The 21,239-nt window shown below is 37.0% G+C and overlaps 5 protein-coding genes across 7 annotated transcripts; 2 read left to right on the top strand and 3 right to left on the bottom strand.

The window, feature by feature from the left end:
* The first annotated feature begins 1,136 nt into the window (after window positions 1–1,136).
* LOC117613864 (F-box protein At1g10780) lies at window positions 1,137–3,616 on the top strand. The gene is made up of 4 exons (XM_034342469.1): window positions 1,137–1,268; window positions 2,000–2,742; window positions 2,894–3,174; window positions 3,263–3,616. The coding sequence occupies exons 2-4, from the start codon at window positions 2,001–2,003 to the stop codon at window positions 3,497–3,499; spliced, it is 1,260 nt and encodes a 419-aa protein (XP_034198360.1). The 5' UTR covers window positions 1,137–1,268; window position 2,000; the 3' UTR covers window positions 3,500–3,616.
* A 1,025-nt stretch (window positions 3,617–4,641) lies between these two features.
* On the bottom strand, window positions 4,642–8,263 carry LOC117626682 (transmembrane emp24 domain-containing protein p24delta3-like). Of its 3 annotated transcripts, none has more exons than XM_034358505.1 (5): window positions 7,914–8,263; window positions 6,969–7,229; window positions 5,518–5,730; window positions 5,045–5,121; window positions 4,642–4,959 (listed from the first exon to the last, which is right to left on the bottom strand). In XM_034358505.1, the coding sequence occupies exons 2-5, from the start codon at window positions 7,167–7,169 to the stop codon at window positions 4,815–4,817; spliced, it is 636 nt and encodes a 211-aa protein (XP_034214396.1). In that variant the 5' UTR covers window positions 7,170–7,229; window positions 7,914–8,263; the 3' UTR covers window positions 4,642–4,814. The 3 variants fall into 3 exon arrangements, with proteins under 3 accessions (XP_034214396.1, XP_034214381.1, XP_034214388.1); XM_034358490.1 differs by having other exon boundaries at window positions 6,969–7,601; window positions 7,664–8,263; XM_034358497.1 differs by lacking the exon at window positions 7,914–8,263 and having other exon boundaries at window positions 6,969–7,618.
* Window positions 8,264–8,442: 179 nt separating this feature from the next.
* On the bottom strand, window positions 8,443–14,357 carry LOC117626701 (transmembrane emp24 domain-containing protein p24delta3-like). The gene is made up of 4 exons (XM_034358516.1): window positions 13,957–14,357; window positions 11,447–11,659; window positions 8,848–8,924; window positions 8,443–8,750 (listed from the first exon to the last, which is right to left on the bottom strand). Exons 1-4 carry the CDS (start codon window positions 14,161–14,163, stop codon window positions 8,606–8,608), a joined length of 642 nt encoding a protein of 213 aa, XP_034214407.1. The 5' UTR covers window positions 14,164–14,357; the 3' UTR covers window positions 8,443–8,605.
* A 2,276-nt stretch (window positions 14,358–16,633) lies between these two features.
* Window positions 16,634–17,568, top strand: LOC117614074. The gene has a single exon (XM_034342757.1). It carries the CDS (start codon window positions 16,924–16,926, stop codon window positions 17,365–17,367), a length of 444 nt encoding a protein of 147 aa, XP_034198648.1. The 5' UTR covers window positions 16,634–16,923; the 3' UTR covers window positions 17,368–17,568.
* An 873-nt stretch (window positions 17,569–18,441) lies between these two features.
* On the bottom strand, window positions 18,442–21,080 carry LOC117614290 (putative ribosome biogenesis protein slx9-like). Its single transcript, XM_034343049.1, has 5 exons — window positions 20,809–21,080; window positions 20,658–20,716; window positions 20,391–20,440; window positions 18,983–19,122; window positions 18,442–18,886 (listed from the first exon to the last, which is right to left on the bottom strand). The coding sequence occupies exons 1-5, from the start codon at window positions 20,826–20,828 to the stop codon at window positions 18,682–18,684; spliced, it is 474 nt and encodes a 157-aa protein (XP_034198940.1). The 5' UTR covers window positions 20,829–21,080; the 3' UTR covers window positions 18,442–18,681.
* Window positions 21,081–21,239: the final 159 nt, after the last annotated feature.

Genomic DNA, 21,239 nt, shown 5'->3' on the forward strand with positions numbered 1-21,239 from the left:
GAATTCTGTTTCTATAAACCCTAAACTTCATTGAACTGATGAATTTATTCTTGAATTCCTCTTTGGTTGCCAATGGTTTGGTTTCAATCCGCACCTCTAAAGATAATGAATGAAGAGGATCAATGGCGGTGAGCAAATACACTATACATTACGCAAAAATAATATAAAAGAAGAGTAGCGGGCCCCACCATCCTACATGTGAGTCAGCGATTTGTCGGCTCATAAAAGTTTTTTTTCTTTCAACAGCAGCGACCAATTTCTACGCAGCACGTGCTAAGATTTGTATTTGTATATGGGCAGGCAACAATCACGAGGAGCCCTCCCGTATGTTTGAAATTGAATAATATTATTACTGAAAACAAAAAACATGTTTGAACGGTCGAAAATTCAAAATTTTAAACCTAGCGGGCCACTTTTGGGTTTTAAATTTCCTATCATGCATCCTATGAATTGAAAAACAGCGTGCCATAAACAATTAAAATGGAGGAAAAGGAAAATACCCAAAGGGGAAAAAGATCTAGTCATATTTGGTAAGAATCATTATTATTATTATTTTTTTTAAGTACAAGCGATTAGAGAAGTGAGATTTTCACAAGCAAATATTCATTGAGTTGGGTGTCTGGAGGTTTCGAATCTTTGCCTAAATAAATGAAGGTTGAAGAATTCAACCAACTGAGTTATACTCATTCTGTCTTTTTCTAAATTTATTAAGAACAAGAAATTATTTTATAAAATTGAATACGAAAAAAAAACTCTTTCGATAACAAAAACTATACATTCTATGCACTTGAGACAATTATTATGGAGAAGTTAAGAGAAATAGGAAAATAATCGGTAGTTACTATTTTTTCTCAAACTCTATTAAACTTTCTTTATTTAGCGTAATTTAAATAAGGGAATAATGCAACAAAGATTATTCTCCTAAATAATAGATTAAATAGATTATTTTGTTTATTCGGCGCATTTCCAATAAAAGAAAAGAAAAGAAAAAACAAATATTTTTGTTCAAATTTAAACAGAAAACTAAAAACTGAAAGGAAAAACGTTAAAAAAAGCTTTTGAATTTTGAAATGACCCCCAAACCCTGAGCACAAGCGCGCCTCCCCACAAAGACACCCTCGTCTCTCTCTCTCTCTCTCTCTCTCTCTCTCTCTCTCTCTGTGTTGAGTCTGTATATATAATTGTTGGTTGTTAGGGAGAGAGTGAGCCAGGGAGCCGAAGCCTCTCTCAGATCCCTTCTTCTTTATTCCACATTCAAATTTTGATCTGTAAGCTCCCTCTTTCTCTCTTTTTTATCCTTGTGTGCTTCATTTGTTTCACAGATTTGCTTCTGCTTCTAACATTGCTACTGATATTAATTGGTATTTTGTTATATCTCTCCTGAAGGAGCACACTCTACAGCTGATGTTTGAATTGGGTTTCATTTTCTTAATCACTTAGGAACCTAACTGGGAATTTCTCATTTGGGTTCATCCCAAATTGCTCTAAATCTTCATCTTCTATCTGGGTTTTATAAATTTCTAACAAAAGCTTAATCCAATCTGCACAAGTCATGTAAATTCCGCATTTCCCATATGGATTGTTCCTAATTTCTTTAGCTTCCTTCGTTTCAGTTACAAGTCTTACGAACTGCATTTTCAATAATTTTGTTTCCTTGAATTATGATTTTCTGTTTATAGAATGATTATCTTAGTATTTCTGGGTTTCTTTTGCATCTCAGAAATTAAAGAAACATATTTTATTTTAGTGTTCCCGGGACAAGGAACATTATTAAATGCTGAGCACAAGTCACTAATCTCAAGAGTCGAGTGCTTTAAAGAGCATAGATTTCCTTTACATCGCCAGTGCCTGGTCATAATAACTAAATATTATTGACCAATCTTATTTCTTTCTGAAACTGTACTAATTCTGTAGTATTAATTAGTTTTGTCAAGTTTTTAACTTAAGGTTGTAAGTATCTTGGTAATGACTGCTAAATGTTTGATTGCTGTCCTCACAGAATGGACTCTCTCCCTGATGCTATTGTTCAATACATATTGTCGCATATGAATAATGCCCGAGACGTTGCAATTTGTAATTGTGTATCCAAACGATGGAAGGACTCAATCCCTTATATAAGGAGCCTTTACTTCCCCAGAAACTCCTTTGATAACCATTTAGGCAGAGACAGCCCTGATGACATTGTATTGAAGATGATTTCTCTGATTGAAAAATTAGAAAATCTGGTTGTGTATAGCCCATTCTCAGCTGCTGGCCTTGCTTCGTGGTTAATGCTCATAGGTCCCACTCTTAGGTATCTTGAGCTCCGAATGGACAATCTTGCTGAACAGCAGGCCTGTCATGAAATCCCTTCAAAATTGGATTGCTTAATGGCTGCAGAAAATTTGGAGTCTTTAAAACTTTGGGGAGTCTTAATGACCCGCTCCCCCAATTGGGATGTCTTCCAGAAACTCAGTAACCTTGAAATTGTTGGTGCAAGATTGGAGGATCCTGCGTTATCAACTGTGCTCCAGGCTTGTCCTAATCTGACCAACTTGTTGCTGCTTGGTTGTGAAGGAGTGAGATCAGTTTCAATCGAGTTGCCATATCTGGAGCAGTGCAAGTTGGACTTTTATGGCCTGGGAAACTGCTCATTTTCCATGGAGTGCCCAAAAATTAAAGTGCTTGAGGTGCAAGGTTGCAGTTGGATTCGGGTTCGTGAGGCAAAGTATTTGAGGAATCTTTCGATTGCCAATAATGCAGGTAATAACGGGTTACAAGCTTGCCTTGGATGACTTGAAAAAAGTACAGTATTGGGTGCAGTTAATTTCTTTTTCGCCCAAGAGCCGTTTCCTTATTGCTGTGAATTATAGTAATGACTTATTTATCTTTGTGTTTTCTGGTGTGTTTTTAGGGAGAGTCTACATGGTTGATTTTGAAAAACTTGGGGCTCTGGAGTTCTTATCCATTAGGGGTGTCCAGTGGTGTTGGGACGCAATAAGCAATATGCTTCAATGGGCAAGTGAAGTGAAGCACCTATTTATGAAGGTGGAATTCACAGGGGATTTTGAGACCCTTCAACCTTTTCCAGAGGTTGACTTCGTTGATTTTTTCAATAACCATCCCAAGCTGCAAAAGTTTGATATCCATGGAGCGATGTTTGCTGCTCTTTGTCAGAAGAACAGTCTGAAAAATGTAAGTCGATACTATTTTGTAACTTTGCTATTTCAATTTAGGTCAATCTTCAAGGTAATAATTGAGTTTATATTTCTGTTTTTATCAGGTTGATTCAGGATTTGCAATTCCTTGTCTGGAAGAAGTGGTGATCACCGTGAGATCACCACTGAATGCTGAACAGAAAATGAGCACTCTTGAGTCCTTGTTGAAGTATGGGAAGAATCTAAAGGCAATTGTAATAAAGATTCTTCAGATGAAGAGCAGTCATAGCAGTGCAGATGATTTCTTCGATGAGATTTGCAGGTTTAGATACATGAACCGCAAGATAGTTAGAATAGAATAAAACTCGCTCGGGGACTTCCTGATTTTTCCTTCTTTACTCACTTCATTCCTTTAATTCTCTGATTACAGCATGACTGCTAATTTGATTGAACTATGATCATTCTTAATGGTTTCAAAATTGAGTTTGTTAGCTTTAATTTACACCGCCAAGTATGTTCTATGTTTTTGCTATATTTTCACCTGAGTTATGGATGTAACTGTTGTCTGTTGAGAAAGTTGAATGCAGCTAATCCTTACCTAATAAAAGTGAACAGCTAAATTTGTATTAAAGGTGTAATTGGTTTGTAATTGATTCTTTGATTGAGGAACTCTTAGTTCCAGTTAAGGGGTGGATATAGGGCAAAAGCCATTGAAGTAGGAAACAAAGTCATCTGTGTTTTTAGAGGTGGCATGGATTGGGATCGGATCCAGGGTCCAGTTTTATTCAATTCTTGGTTACATTGGATGGAATCAAGCCCTAGACCTATCCTAATCCTAACCCGTTGTCCCACCTCATCACTTAGGCTAACACCAAGAGCTTCAATGCATTTAGGATTCAATTGAGTCGAATTGCGGATTTTAATTCAAAAAAAATTCATGGAACAATAGAAATGCTTCATTTGGATTAATCATGAAGCAAAGTGCAAAACTCACGTTCAGCTGCCTCTTCTAAGCATCCTCTGTTGGCTACCTTTATTTGCCTCCTGAGCAAAGGTGTTTCCCCCCTTTTTTATATAATTAATTTATTTGCTAGGACTGAAATTGCCAATCCTATCTCAGATGTAACCAACTTTAAACAACCATGTTCTTATGTATCTCATCACCTGACGAGAGACTAGGAACATGGTTGTGTTAGGGAAGTTTTCCCCTTCATGGAAATAGCCATTTGCTATGTCAAAGTTCTACTTCGCCGGCAATATGAAGTGATGGACACCAAATTTGTCCTAGAGTTCAAGTTATCTGAAATATCGAAGCGACCGTACATTGATGCACATCAAATGGTTCAGTAAAGACTCATTAAGAGGTTCCTTGACAACGACTTTTGCTTCATCTTGGCCAACACTACACAATTTTGAACCTCAACAAAGCCAATGCATAAGGAAGAGCTAAAGTGAATGCATATCAATTACCCAGTTAACAAAGTATCTATTGGTACACAAGAAATTCAAACTATCATTATTTCCTGAAAATTTATTGCTTTTCCTTTCTCAAATTTCTCTTTCGACCAAAACAAGAAAACTGCCAGTCTGTCTACTCATAGTTTACATTACTTTGTGTTAAAATTTTCCTTTTCTATTTCACTTTTTGTCTAGAAAGAAAAATTGGGGTAGTAGAATTTAAATAAGCTTCTTCTTTTGGAAAAATTGCTTCAGGTGCAATAACTGCAGACCTGAAACTCCAATGCAGACGCCCAAGGACATCATGCTAAACCACGCCACCCTTGTGTTTGTTCGTTCACTTAAATTCCTCATATCCGCTTCTCTGAGTATATCCAAGATAAAACAGTGAATAAATTACAACAGAAATAGACAGCTGAATGAATTCTTATTGGGAACGCAAAGATTACCTGCCCTTGATATAAAGTAGATTATCGTGGATGGCCTCCACTGCCCCCTCCAGTTTCCGTAGTTCAAGCTCAAGACCCTATATGAGGGCAGATACTTAGAGTAAGCACAATTAAAGGATAACGATGCCCAAAAAAATATTGATAATCCTGCCCCACAATAACCTATACTAGTGTGAAGACTTGCACTTGATAAGTCAAGAATCAATAGCAAACCATTAGTAGTGGTCGGAAAGCAAATTTCCGTCACATAAATTTACAGCATTCAATCTAGAAATTCATTTCTATGCCATTGCAGACACCTAAAACTTTAATAAACTTTTCACAACAGCACTCAGTTCACTACTAATGTCCCTTATCAGATACCAAAATCTTAGCATTAATAAAAACAATAAAACATTAATGAAATGCATAAAACATGTGTGTATATATGCATATTAGTAAATAAAAAGAGAAGGTATTTTCCCAGCACTCACCTCAATCTTCTCTTTTCTTGCTACTGAATCCCAATCCTGAGCTGCAATTCCAGTTTTCCAGTCAAGGTTGACACTTACCCCACTGCCTCCACGATTATTACTATCAACCCAAAAACATGCCAGGTAGTTACCAGCCTCTTGAGTTGTAAAGGCAAACTGACCATGTGTAGCATTATCCCTGTGATGAAGATCGTTCCCGTAAGGCGATGTCACCTACAGAAGCACAAGAACCAAAAGTTACAGGAAAACCACATCAGATGTAAGATGAAAATACAATTATACAAGCCAAATATAGAGAAACCGCCAATGTAACTACTTTCCCTTTAAAAATTCATTTTCAGTTTGCCATTAATTTTCCATTTGCAATTTAGGGGAGTTATCCAGAAGTGAAAAATCAACAGCTTGATTAACTTGACACAACAAAAAAATTTGAGTACAAAGTCACTCAAACCCCTCCTCAAACATCAATTAACAACAGTTTTGAATCTCGTATAAGTATTTAATGTTCTTAGCAATGATGTATCTTTTGTCATTTTGGCTACTATTAGGACTCTAGAGAAGCACTGCTAATGCATCCTTTTCATTAGCTCCACTGTAAACAAATCTTAGCACAAATGAACCACAACCACTCAGCCAACATTTGCAATAAAGGCCAGAGAACCCCTTCCCTGGATCAAATATCTCCCACTAAGATGGCCAATGGTCTTCATGTCAATAAAATTTATTCACAGTTTCCTGTGATCTTTAGTGTGCAGCTAACCCAGCAAAAGGTGTCTAACTAACTCAGAACCTGCAGATCAAAGCCACTGCCTGGACAGTTAACACAGCCAGTATTTGTTCTAGAACCTTTACCAACCACATTGGAAATACTTTCACCACAAATGAACAAGGGCTAAGGATGCCATTGTTAGAATACCAATGCAGAGTATCCGATGATGCCTTGATGCATTGTCGTCTATTTACGCTTAACAAGAAACTGCAGGAAGATTACATTTGAAACAAAATCACATCTAAACAAGAGCAAGCCTCTAGCAATGTGCAAAAATACCGTGTATTGCACATGAATAATATAAGTCCATAACATGTGCACCACCAGTTGACTCCAATTTTACATAAATCATGATCATCATTATATATATATTTCATAAGCAACAAATACATACACGCAGAAACAAAAGATACAATTAGCATTTTTCCATTTCCACCATCAATGAGAAAAATGCTAATTGTATCACATTTGAGATCTCTTTTCGTCTTAATTTATGCGCATAAGGATAAAAACCAATCAGCTAAATTTTGGGTTTTTCTTTGTTGCTATATTAGTATATGCATTGACAATAGAAATTACAAAAAATAAAAAAAAACCATATGTGATAGTTGATTATTATAATTTAAAGGAAAAAGGGGAGATGGGGAGGAGCAAAAGGAGGAAATTTTGGAGCAGCACAGACCTTGACGGAGATGGTGGGGGAGTGGGAGTGATCGTCGGAAATGACGACGTAGTCAGCCAAAACAACGACGTTGTTCTGGATTTCCTCGGAGACGCACTTTGTACCGGATGACGGTAACGTCATCCAAATGGCTTGACCCGTCCGTACCAAAAACAGGATGAAGAAGAAGATAATGATGCCCACCGCACTTGTACTCGTCATCGTAATCCTCTCTCTCTCTCTCTCTCTCTCTCTGTTTTCACTCCCTCCCTCAGTTTTTCTCTGTTTCTTGGGTTTCAAAACGGAGGAGATAACATAAGAAAGAAAGTAATCAAAGCAAGAAACAATATAAATGCGCATAAATGTATAAAATAAAAGGAAAGGAAACAACATAAATGTCCCACAGGGCTACATTGATGGTATGGCCCAAAAGGCATTGATGGGCTTTGGATTAAAGTAACTAAAGCCCAAGATTTCATGAAGCATAATGCGCTCGCCTCTAGCCAAAACGACTTTAAAAATGCTTTTGAGCAATCTAGGTCACGTTTGATGTCTAAAATTGGATTAGATTAGACAACTCACTAGATTCAAGGTATGCTGAATGAAGACATAGAGGAAAACGTTTAAATTTTGTTTAAATTGAAGGTAACATACCTTGAATCTTGTGAGGAATCTAATCCAAAGCAATATAATCGTTTAAATTGAAGGTAACATACCTTGAATCTTGTGAGGAATCTAATCCAAAGCAATATAATCTAATCCAACCCTAAGCATCAAAGTGGCCATAGGGTCACACTTGCTTACGTGGGATTCATGCGCCATGGTTTATGATGACGGCTCCTTGCTAATAGGGAAATAGCCTTGATTTCCCATGAACCAAGAAACCTTTTCTCATGCCTACCCTTATCAAACATAAATCAAACTCACCGTAAGGGTAAGTGGCTGCATAGAGAAAGGCATTTCTACCTGATTTGCGAGATCCCCAACCTGATTAGTTCATTGGCCATCTCAAGTTAAAAACTACCCTTTTGCATCTCCTTCCTCCTCAATAATTACGCAAAGCCAACAAACCTAATGTGCTCATCCTCTTCTTTTCTTGGCAAAACATACCAGTAACTTCCCTTCAATCTTTTCTTGGCAAACCATACCAGTAATCTGCTCTCTTTGAGCCATGTCTTGTCTTCGTAAGGTCTTTATCTTGGGGAGTTCAATTTGGTAGTAATTTTTGAGCGACCAGGAAAATTCTCATGATCTAATCCCCCATGGTATACAAGACCTCGAAATACATCTCATATACGCAGTGCTTGCTGGGCAATACCAGGTGGCTTACTGTACCTGTGGTTGAAAACTAAACAGTTCCTATCTTTTCAGATTCTCTAGAAGGCAACAAAGCTAGCATACATCAGTTTACTGGTTGACAACTCATGCTTGAGCTTGGTCAGCACTAGGCAATTCTGTATTTTAGCAAGGCAATCAGAGATCACTTACACAATACTCAGTCAACTAAAATCTATTAACTATTTTCCCTTTCTCAAGTCTCTTTCGAAAAAAAGGGGGAGAACTGACGTTCTGTGAAATAATAGGTTACATTACATGGCATTCAAATTTTGTTTTCTCAATATCATTTTCATCTACATAGATAACTACTGTGGCATAACTTAGATAAGCTTCTTCTTTAGGAAAAAACTCTTCAAATGCCATAACTGAAGAGTTGAAACTATAATGCAGACAGCCAAGGACATCATACTGAACCATGCCACCCTCGCATTAGTTCTTTCACTCACGTCCCTCATCTCTGATTCTCTGAGAATACATCCAAAACAAAAACAAGGAATAAGTTAGAGCACAAATACAGTACAGGAAATCTAGAATGCATTCCTATTAGGTAGGTAAACATTACCTGCCCTTGAGGTAGAGTAGATTCTCATGGATTGCCTCCACTGCTCCTTCAAGTTTCCGCAGCTCGAGCTCAAGACCCTATACTTGGGCAATGTTAGTCCATGTCTGTGTTGGCTATTAAATATCCAAAACACTCGAGTCTTTTAGTTTAGTCAAGTTGGTGAAAATTCTAAGTGAAGTTGAATCCCAAGAACTGTGCAGAAGATCAAGCATTGCTGCATATTGAAGTAAGTTAACTATTGGTTTCCTATTTCTCCCATTACTGAATGCAATTTGTCATATAATACATTTGTGAAAGGTATTTGTGCAGGCAGATTTTCAGCAAAAAATCAAGCAGCCAAATTTTCTGATAAATAACGATTGAGCCTATAGCCCAATACATTTTAAATTTTCATTCAATTGTTTTTTTTTCCTCTCATTCAAATGGTGTCTCACAGAGAGTTTTCATTGTAACGCCAATTTTTTGGAATGTCAATTTCAATGTACTTTGCATTCTTTATTGATTTAAAACCTCCCCACTTGGCCACAACCTACTTCTGAATATACTGGGATTCTTAGAAGTGCCATAAAAGGTATACAAACTTTAGGATCTTGATCATAATTTCTGCATTAGAACTTGTGTCTTGGTGGAGATCAGGATGGATAAATTCCGTAAAGAAGCTTTTTTTTTTTTTCCCCCTTGGAATTTGTCCAGGAGAATGAGGGTGGAAGTTGAGATCACTTGAAGAAGCCATAGCAATGGCAAAAGAGATGAGTGCATCTATTGTATGAGACCTGTTTAACCTTAGAAAATAACTTAGGTCCATCATGAGTCAAGGTATAGAAAATAATACTTCTAGTCAAGGGCCGAATAAACAAAAAAATATGTATACACAGAAGTAGATCATTTGATGAATCGTTGTGCAAGTACAAATGTGGAGTTTCATTTGGTTGTTAATGTTATTCTCATGGTGGGCTTTTATGTTTTGGCCAGCTTTTGTTGTGGAATTTTGCTGCTGGATCTCGTTGTTTTCCCTTATAGGTTGCCCATGTAAAGGCTTGTGCACGTTACTTTACTGATTAGCGATTGACTGTGCACCAAGCAATTCAAGTTTCTGTATACATTTTTCTAACATTCATGTAGGCTTGGATAGCTTCAAGACTTAACTCCATTGCATGCTTAAGCTGTATGTTTGTTGATATATTTGCTAGGATGATTTGATGGCAATTAGATTAGTTAATACTGTGTTTCTGAGTGATTCAAAAAATTCTGATTAGACACCTATTCACCTCTCTAGGCTAGTTTAGCTTTATAGCGGTCTACCTCTGGTGGGTGGATACATAGAAACAAGCAAAATCAAGATTAGGGATGCAAAAGAAAATATGAAAGTAAAGATTGCTGGAAACTTTAGTAGCAATGGGAATGTTATAACAATTATCGTATGAAAGCACCAACTAGCCCAGCTAATGGTCTCTAGGTAGCATATGTTGCACCTAAGAGACCAGCGTTCTACGTATTGAGTCTATATACACTAGTACTGAAGCTGGAAAGTGCAAGGCATAGATAAAGTTACCATTACTAAAAGCAATACACACATATAAGTATAGGTCAGCATCCTGGGAAAAAAAATTACACATAGGGTTTAGATCTTAAATTTTTTTTTTTTTTTTTTACAGAATCGAAATATGAGGGTTTAGATCTAATTACATCCAAGGGACCTAAGTAGAAAACAAGATGTTTGTCATCACACAATCAAATGATGTGGCAATAACATGGAAATTTAAAACAAAAATCAGTTTAAAGAATTTGAAAAAAAGAATTGTGTAAACAGAAAATTAGCTCAATATTTTTTTTCTTCTTCTTTAATAACGCTTATCTTCCATTGCAGATATGCAACTTCTCAGCCATAGATGAATTTTGAACAGTATGACAATAGAATTAATAAACTTCGAAAAAAAAAATCAAGAGTAAACACTTGTATAGTTTTAATGTCTCTATTCTGTAGTTCATCTGAAACACTAGCCTGATCAAAAGTTCAGTGACTGGCCCTATCACAACTTTTGGAAACAATCATCATGATTTGGAATGGAAGATAGAGATCCATCCATCCATCTCTATAAGAAGTGCAAAATTCACTCCTAATCAAGAAGTTGGAAAATTAAAGTGTTACACAAAAACCAAGCATAGAAACAAATTGTAGATCTTCCATTAGATTGCTAAATTGTTGTAATTTTCTCATTGAACAAACTTATAAATTGCCCATCAATCTTGGGGAACCATGGCAGAGATTAAGTTTTTTCTTTCTGCTAACATGGAGGTCTATGGCAGGGAAGTAACAATGGTGTAGGGTATAGAAGAGGGTGGAGGCTGAAGGTGTTTACGTTGTTAGCATATTACTCTTTTATCAACATATTTTATTAATTGAAAGTTTAATTAAATTCCATGCCATTGCCACATCACTTTGTAGTATAAAGAGAATCATCTTAACTTTTATGTAAGACCCTTGGATTTTAAAATATCTAAAGGCTATAAAGAAGTGTGGAAATGTTTGTAAAGAGCTTTGTCCCAGGATCCTAACCCTATATGTATATATATTCTATAAAAAGAATTACGTGCTTACCTCAATCTTCTCTTTTCTTGCTACTGATTCCCAATCCTTAGCTGCAATTCCAGTTTTCCAGTCAATGTTGACACTTACTCCACCACCTCCAGGATTATTACCATCAACCCAAAAACATGCCAGGTAGTTTCCAGCCTCATGAGTTGTGAATGCAAACTGACCATGTGTTGAATTCTCCTTTTGATGAAGATTGTTCCCATATGGTGATGTCACCTAAAGGAAGCACAAGAAGTACTATTTAAAGTTTGAAGAAAGCAGAATCAAATTTAAGACGAAAAAGTAATTACACAAGTCAAACGGAACAACAGTTTTTTAACACTTCATTTGCAATTTTTCCAGTAATGTTTTCTTTTGCAATCTAAAGGGTTTATCCATAGCTGAAAAATATAATGGTTAATTAACTTGACTACAAACAAAACTTTGCTCAAGAAGTCGGCTAAGTCCCTCCTAAGACATCAACTTACAGGTTTGAATCCCATGTAAGTATCTGATGTTCAGCGATAATACCTTCTGTCAAGTTTCCTAATTTTAGAATTCTAGAGAAGAAAAACAGAGAAATGCTAATATAAAATTTCCCAATACAGACCAGAACCCATTTGGACTTACTAGAAATCACTAAGATGGCCAATGGTTTTATTGTTACCAGATTTACTTAAAGCTTTACCCCAGCTAAAAAGGTCTATGTGACTCTGCAGCCAAAACCTGCAGATCTCAGCAACTGCCCCTTTGACAGTTGACATAACCCTTTTTTGATAGAGACTAGAACCTGGAAACTCCTTGGTAAATGGCTGACCACATTGGAAATTCTTTGACAACTGACCAGCAACAAAAGCATCCAAGTAGTATCCAAGATCCAAGGTTAAATGTACTCCACCACCAATGAAAAATGCATAGTCATTACTACTACATTTTAGATTTCCTATTTCCTTAATGTTTACAAAAGGGCAGGAGCCAATCAACTAAATATTGGGTAATGGTGGGAATGCTTAAAGTTGCAGTCTCCCTGTGATAAAGATAGTTCCTATAAGGCAATGTCAATCCAAGTCAAATGATATAGAACTCGTCAATGTAATTACTTTCTCTTTAAAACTTCATTTTCAATTTGCCACTATTTTCCTTTTGCAATTTAGAGTTATCCATACGGGAAAATCTACAGCTCAACTAACTTGAATGAAACAAAGTAATAACAGGATTGAATATTGTATATGCATCTAATGTTCTAGCAAAATGTATCTTTTCTCCTGTTGGCTAATATTAGAATTCCTTTTTTTAAGGAGGCTAATATTAGAATTCTAGAGAAGAATTGTTAATATAAAAAAGTACACTTTAAACAAAGCTGATACCAATGAACAACAACCACTCAGCCACTGTTCCCAGTACAGGGCAGAGAATCCCTTGGACTTACTAACTCCCACTAAGATGGCCAACGTTCTTATTGTTGAAAAAATTTGTGACCCGGCTAAAGGTGGACGTAATCCTGCAACCAAACTTGCAGATCAAAGCAATTTCCTTGACAGAACTTGTATTTGTTCTAGAACCTGGCAAGTCCTTGGTGTTTGGCTGACCACATTGGAGATACTTCCACAGCAAAATGAACAAGGGCTAAGGTTGCCACTGTCAAATACCAAAGCAGTATACCTTTGAATGATTGATGCATCGGAATCTATTTACACTTATGCAGACAATGCAGAAATATAAATAAGTCCACAATATGAATCCCAAGTTGATTCCATTTTCACAAAAAAAAAAAAAAAAAGCAAGAAAGATATAAAGCAGAAGACAAGATCCGATTATTACATTTTAAATCTTCTTTTCTTCTTAATTTTACACAAGGACAGAAAAACCAATCCACTATATATTGGGTTTTATTGATAATATATGCATCTACGTACTTACAATTAGGGATGAAAATTAAAACCTACATGGCACTTATTACCCTACAAGTCTGACTTTCTAGAATATTAGTTTTGATGTTTAATTTCCTGTTTCCAATTAAATTAGGATGTCACCTATTAGAAAGCTTATGTCTTTTCCTTTCTAGTGCACACCAACATGGTGACATTTTGACCGCTTAAGTATAGAAACAGCATGGTATACAAAGTTAAACAGAAATTTACTCAACTCTCCCCTCCCCCACACAAAAATTGCAGCTCACATAGCAGACATCCAAAGACTTCAAGCCAAAAGCTGTTTCAATAAGCTACTCAAGCTAAGGATTCTGGACCTTTATGTGGATATGCATTATAAAATCACTCCATTTTATGAGCCCATAGATATCAAATCATCAAAGCATTGTTGAAAGAGTTTAGGCATTGAATCGTAGACCTCCTTCCCCCCTCTCTCTTTTTTGGGTTTCCAGAAAACCTTAAAGCAAAAGATAAGGCAAAGCTTCAATGCAATGCCCAAAAGAAGATGGCTTAATTCAAAGATCAACATGAAATACACGAAATTAAAGCAAATTAAAATAAAACCAAACTGAATTTAAAGAAAAGGGGTTGGAGCGAACAGACCTTGGCGGAGATGGTGGGGGTGTGGGAGTGATCGTCGGGAATGACGACGTAATCGGCCAAAACGACGACGTTGTTCTGGATTTCCTCAGAAACGCACTTCGTGCCGGAGGAGGGTAAGGTCAACCAAATGGCTTGACTCGTCCGTACCAAGCACAGGATCAAGAAAATGATGGCAACCGAACTCCCACTCGCACTCGTACTCGTCATCTCAATTCTCTCTCTCTCTCTCTCTCTCTGTACAGAAATCAGAAATTAAGTTAAGAAATCTAACCAGCATAAACAGTTGGTCTTTGAAGATTGCGAAGACCAAACCAGCATAAACACTTCGGATCTATCGCTCACAAGTTGCTTGCTTCTCTCAATTTCTTCTTACCCTTTACTAAGGTTAATTTCATGTAGATCCCTCTCAAGTTTTGACTTATTTAAATCTAACCCCACCATTTGCACTTATTCCACCAGCTTTCATTAAATATTATTAACTTTTAGGTTGCCTATATTGTCACGGACCCGCTATTTTACGGCTGTAGCCTGCACGTAGGAAGGGCCCATTTCCGCCAAGCCCAGTCTATATAGCCCAACCCGTTATATCTTTGCACATATAATTGAATATGTGAGTTGACTTTTAGTACTGTCTAGACACGATGTATGATCCTGGTCATCAGTTCAAGACTAGGATTGCCCAAATCATCTGAGAGTTGTGTAGTTCTCTTCATAGCAATACATGTATTATTTCTCCCAAATCTCTTTCAGTGTTCTTTGTGTTCTTCTTTCTTTTTGGTGTTCGACATTATTTTGCCGGTTTCAGGCTGACTTAGCTTATTTAAGATATCGATCAAGTCTAAGGCCGCATAGTTCAAGGTGCCCAAAAACTAGTTTTTTCCTCCAATGTTCACCCTGGCATCTAAATCCACCATTTTCCATCCATTCTTTCATCAATTTAAGTCATGTGCTATGTGTTAGAAATGTGCCGTAAATGCCAATCATTAGATTAAATCTTTCATGGAAACTTCATTTAAATTAACCATTTAGGTTAAACACTTAAGGGCAGGTATATCAACTCAGGTGATGGTCCAAATGGTGATCATTAGCCTATTGACAAGTCCATGGATTCATGAGATAAGAAAGGTGATCTAGAGATGTTAGATGTGGAGAAACCTCTCTCTGTAACCCACACCATGAAAGTTTCCAGTCATAGAATCGTTCAATTGGACATTGATGAACCGCAACGACTGTTACACACTATATATGCTCCATATGGAGGGTGACTAGTCTCGGGTCATTTGTGTAGAGATACTAACATAAGTGTGCAAGTGTTTGCTAGAGAGTGAGTTCACTGAATGCGATCAAACTGGAAATCTTGTATGGAATGTCAAACAAGATTTCATTGGTTACAATAACGCAAGTGATATAGGCCCAATTTCACGTAGGCCCAATGTTTTTGAATTTCCAAAATAAAGCCGTTATTTATATTTCAAAATTTCTTTTACCCGATTAGTGGCCTGATTATCCAAGATTAAACTCGAAGTTGACTTCGATAGCTGGAGAAAGTCAGACGGAGAAGGAAAAAGCTTAGCAACCGCATGAAATGCAATTTGAACTATGAAGATATACTATACCAACTTGTCGAAGAAAAGGCCATGCTTGGACAAGCCACCATTAACGGTGCAAAAATCAATGTAGAAGATAAGACGTTGAAAGTCAACAGTCTAGTCAAAGTCAACGCATTTGACCAAAACAGTTGACCAACTCAAACTATTCGCACTAAGGATCTGACTTAATCGTTAAGTCACAAATCATAATTAAATTGTTAATTACGAAATTAGTTTGACTGTGGACTTATTTTTGACCTTAAATTTATTTTAGGCCTAAAATAAAAATACCCAAGGACCTATTGGGCCTACGAAAAAGTGTTGTATGACAACACAATTCAAGTAAGCCCAAGAGGTGCCCAAACACCACCATGGGGTTTCTCCTCATCCTTTGTGTTGGCCTACATAAGCCTCCCCTCCACCTTTGCTAAAATCGGTCACCAAGAGAAGGAGTCTAGCATCTCCACTCTTTTGGTTGTTTCCTTCTTCATTCTCTAAACATTTAGTGTGGTGAATTAGAGGGTATCTACTTTGATACCTTGTGAAGAATTCATAAAGCAAGATATGGAGAAAGGCCCCAAAGGTGAAAACTTGGAGACTATCCAAGAGAGCTTCAAGGATAAGAAAGCTTCATCCTTTCCTCCATTTTTGTGTTGTGCATGTAAAAGATTACACCTCAAGATACTTGGTTAAATTAGATAACCTAGAAATTCATTTCGAACTAGAAATATCAACCTAGAAACTCATATTAATTTCGTCAAAAAGTGGAGATGTTAAGGCTTCTAGTACTTGGACTTGTATTGATCTTATTAGAGAACTTTCTCTTTTGTATTTCTTTTTCCTTAATTTGAACTAAAATCTGAAATAAGAAGTACAAGAGTACTTATAGTTTGACTTACGGTGTTACTTGTGTGTGTATGGGCAAGTGACTACGTCTTAACTCTTGATTATCGTGAATACCGTAATAATGCCCACACACAAGTCAAAAGCCGAAATTTTGTCGCACGTCCACGCGCGACTTATAATAGCATCATCAACGGGCAGAAAATGAAGCAGAATAACTATTTTATTCATCACAATTAATTTGGTTCTTGCACCCCCCCGTCCACCATTGGCCATGCTTTTGTCTCATCACGTGATCTTATGGCCAAATTCTACCCCCATGACATAAAGTTCCAAGGTTCCTATCGCACCCTATCCACTTTATATGTACATTTAAGTGGCTAAAGTATTCTCCATTATATGATTCTCATATACCCACTTTCCCTTCTACATAGACTTAAGCTTAAAGCTAGATCTACAATAATATTCTCATCCCTAGATATCTCACTCCCACAACAACAAGAACAACAACCGCAACCACAACAACAAGAAGAAAATGGAAGATCTAATCGCCCAATTCAGCTTCCTCTCAAACCAAGCCTTGCAAGACAAAAGCTTCGACCCCGCCACGATCGAAGACCTGATGAAACTCTTCGAGATCGAAGCGTACAAATCATGGGCTGCAGTTGAACTGGAACAGCAGCAAGAAGTGGAAGCAGCTGAGGTTGCCATGCAGGAAGCTGAGGACTACATGGACTCAGTGATGGAGAGTGCCATGGATGAGTTCAGACGTTTTGAAGCGGAAATGGAAGCCATCTCCAAGGCTGAGCTCGACAGCTTAGTTGCCACTGCAGAAAGTGCAAGGAAGATGGGGACGTTCATGGAGAATGCAGCCACTATTGCTTCCAAGAGGTATATTGAGGCTGCTCTCAACTCAGCCACTGCTTCCATGAAATCAGCTTGGAAGGGGATTTCTACTAGCAAGGTTCACCCTTCTTAATCAAATTGAAATTTGGAAGGAGAACCATAAATAATTGTATTTGCTTAATTTTCATATCTTTAAAATGGGTTTTTGGCAGTGTGAAAATATGGATCCATTTAAAGTGGTTTCCAAGGATTTGGCACTCAAAAAAATTGATAACTTCTAGTGTTAAAAGATCATAGTCTTCTGCATAATACATTTTGGAATAAAATTTCTATCTTCTTTTTAGTTTTGTCTTCTTTTTTTTTTTTTTGGGATGCATGAATGAGATCCGCCTCATATTCCCACACTCACTGTTTGAATGAGGAAAATAACAAAAATAATGATGGTTATGATGATATTGATATAGGAAGCAACCGCAGAGAGTGCAAGGAAGGAGGGCAGTCTTTTGTTTGTGGTGGTACCTTTTTTATTATTTGGAGAAAAAGATAAAAGGCAGGGTGGGTAGCCGTTGATGGTGAATTATTATGGTTCATTGTTGACTACTTGGGGCCTCAATAATTGAGTAGGCTTGAAGAGATATTGTACCGTTGGCATAAATTAGTTTCTTACCGTTTTGCCCTCACCAACTATTTTCAGCATCCAGTTTCTTTTTTTCTTCGTCGTAAAACAATATTTTGAGAGAGGGAGATTTTAACACAAAAGTGCAAGGGTCACCGTCGAGGGTTATAGAAAAGATAAAATGATAGAGGACCAGCCTGATCTTCTCGAATTGTCGAGCTAATTTGATCACCCTTATTTTTTTAAATACAAGCAATAGTCTAAATTAGTTTAAGTTAATCTAATTCATGAGATGGAGGATTCAAACTTAAGTGCAATGAAGGCATGCTTACTCACTGCCCTTGCCAACCGACATAACCTACATATGCACTAATTTGATCATTTTAACTCAGCCCTAAGGATTATTTAGGCACAAAAACAAATATGCTTGAGCTCAAACTTTTCTTTCAGGGAACATGAACCTTTTTACGGACCAAAACGCTTTTGAGACATGCTGCATTCTATAATTTGTTTTTTCCCTTAACAAAAAAAAAATCTAGATCAAGATCAGTGTTTCACTTGTTCCTAAATCATCAAAGTATGTATGTGGAATTAACAAATATCTTCCCTTCTTTTCTTGTTTCATTTCTTCACGTGCCAACAAGTTGGTAAATTACGCACTTGAGACCAAAAGGATCCTATGGAAATGGGGCTAAACTGAACCATTTACAAGTTCCAGCAAGACCAACAAAATTTTATATTTGAAATTTAAGCGTTGGAACATTCGCAATGTGATTTGAACAAGTTTGAGTCATCATCACGGTGGATCAGATGAAAAGTGTGCATATTGACTCACATATCCATAGATTGGGGTCCGGCTGAAGCCTTCAATTTCTTGTCTTTCCTCTTCTTGCTTCCACTTTTGTTTTTCCTTTTCTCTGGTTTCACTTCTATCACTGGCTGTGTCCTCTCCAAATGTTGTTGAATGGCAGCTAAGGGATCTGACTTGAAAGCGGGATGCTCAAGAACTGTAGCCAACTGCTTTCCTTCCTTCAATCTGATGAAAACTTAATCCACTATTACTTTACTGTGACATAGTGAAATGAAAAGTAAAGCTTGCAACAGGAATGTAATCAAAGAACTGTAAATTTACATTAGGGTTTTCTTGGATTTGCAATTTAGCTTGAACTCAGAAGTGGGTTGCTTTTTAGCCTTCAACTCAGGCAGAAACTCTGAGAAGGAAGAGAGATCATATGCTTTCAGTTTCTTCTGTCGGCTACGCAGTTTCTTCTTCTGGTAGAAGATAAAGTTACTCATTAGCATACAAAACATTATGAAAATTATTCACAAATTAATTATCATTTTTCTTAAGTAATATCAATAACATAAAGAAAATAAAAAATTGTGACGAAGTTATTTTTTGACTCACGAAATACCTTGTGGAAGTTCAGATCACTACATAACATATCTAACTTTTTCTTGAACATGTATCCATTTCCCCGAATAGAGCTCTTTTTCTTGTGGTAGAAAACCCTAGAAAGAAGTTAGAAATAGCCTTAAGTAGAAAGGGGGAAGTCTTTCAACAGTTTACTGTTTACACGAGTTGAAGGTTGGGCCCTGTTTCAATTCTTAGTACTAAGCACTACGAACTGTTGGCCCCATTTTGAGCCTTTTAAATTGGCTCAAAATACCTCTACGCTTCTTTAAAATAAGCAACAAAGACATGCCATTGATTAGACCTGTCAAACCTTCCTTGTTTGGCCATTTTCCAGTCCATAAATCCTTAGCGTTAAGTTGCCCAGCAAACTAAATCCAACACCCAATTTCTCACATTTTTGCATCTTCTGGTTTCTTTCTAAGTGTTGACTGCACTACTTTATCCTTAACCTCCAAAGCTAATTATCTTTCATCCAAAACCCCAATGCCTCCCCTTTCTCTAAATAAGTTGCGGATTGAGGCATAATGAGCTTCTTGAACTTCCCTCAACCCAAGTTTTGACACTACAAGTGTGCCAATGTGATTACTGTCTCACTCCATCCAGACTTGAAGGGAACTTCCTCAGTAATTCAATTTGTGCCACTCTTCTATGAGGCCTTTTTTCTTAACTGAACACATCATCTGTCTATTTTCATGGTGTAGCTTCTTATTCTGTTTCGTTCAATGATTTTGATCACCGCACAACCTCCATTAACAATTTCTGTTCCACTCTAAAATCCCTAGTTAAATGTTGGCAGCTCACGTTCTCATGCACAATAACAAAATCTACCAGTATAGATATACCTCTCAAAGCCAGATTGAGAATCATCAATACATAAGTTCATATAAAAGCAACCAACCATGAACGCTACATGTTAATGCCGTCCCCAATTAAGGGATCTGCGCATTCAAGTACATTATATCCCAAAGACATTGCTGACCTCCTCCAATATTATCTCATCAAATTCCATATCTAAACTACCGAGTAAAATTATGCACCACAAAAACATTCGCTAACCAAAATGTGGGTAAGGTATTGGTATTAAGTTGAACAAAGGGAAAGTTGATGAATTAGAGATCCTCACCTTCACAATAGCCTTCTGGGCACCCAAGCCAGAAATTGTATCTCTAACCTCTGCATTGTTCATGGAAAACAAATAAAATTGGAATGCAATTATGTTGGTCATTCAGAATAAAAAAGGAAAATTAATTGGGGATGAAAATATTTACTAATATTACTGATATTATCCATTTTCGAGGGACAAAGACTACAATTAGATAAACCCAAACAAACAGACTAAATAAGTAAAACCCAACAAGAACAGAAAAGTGAATTAAAAATGCAAACTTACTAGCATAAAATTCGAGCTTCTTTTCGAATTTGAGGTCGGCTTTGGTCGATGATTCTGAGCTGCAGAGAAAAAAATAAAACTTTAAAAGAGAGAGAAGGGCGAGAAAAAAAAAAAAAAAAAAGCAAGGGCTTATGCACAATGGAAGTATTACCGTGAACCTGGCTTGCCCATCACTGAAAAAATTTCGAGTTTGCAAGCACTTTTTTCACAGAGGTCAACTAAACAAATGATTTAAGGTTTTAGGCGACAGAGATAGCAAGCTCTTTAGGAGGAACCGAGAGAGAGAGAGAGAGAGAGAGAGACAGAGAGACAGACGGAGAGAGAGAGGAAGGAGGTGGCGTGGTGTAGGCGGAGGAGAGTGGGGAACGGCTGGGTAGGTTTTTGTGACACAGTTTAAGGTTAGCCTCCGCTTTTGTTGCACGGATACAGATACGTCCATACGATACGATTCATCGATACAGCAAATATACAGTAATGAAAAAGTGTGAATTTACCATATTATCCTCATTTATTAATAATTTTAATCCTTAATATAAGTGCATTTTCTGGAATTGGGCTGGGCTCTGATTGCTTTTGGAACTT

This window comes from Prunus dulcis, chromosome 1 (genome assembly GCF_902201215.1).
Source record: "Prunus dulcis chromosome 1, ALMONDv2, whole genome shotgun sequence".
Classification (NCBI taxonomy): domain Eukaryota; kingdom Viridiplantae; phylum Streptophyta; class Magnoliopsida; order Rosales; family Rosaceae; genus Prunus; species Prunus dulcis.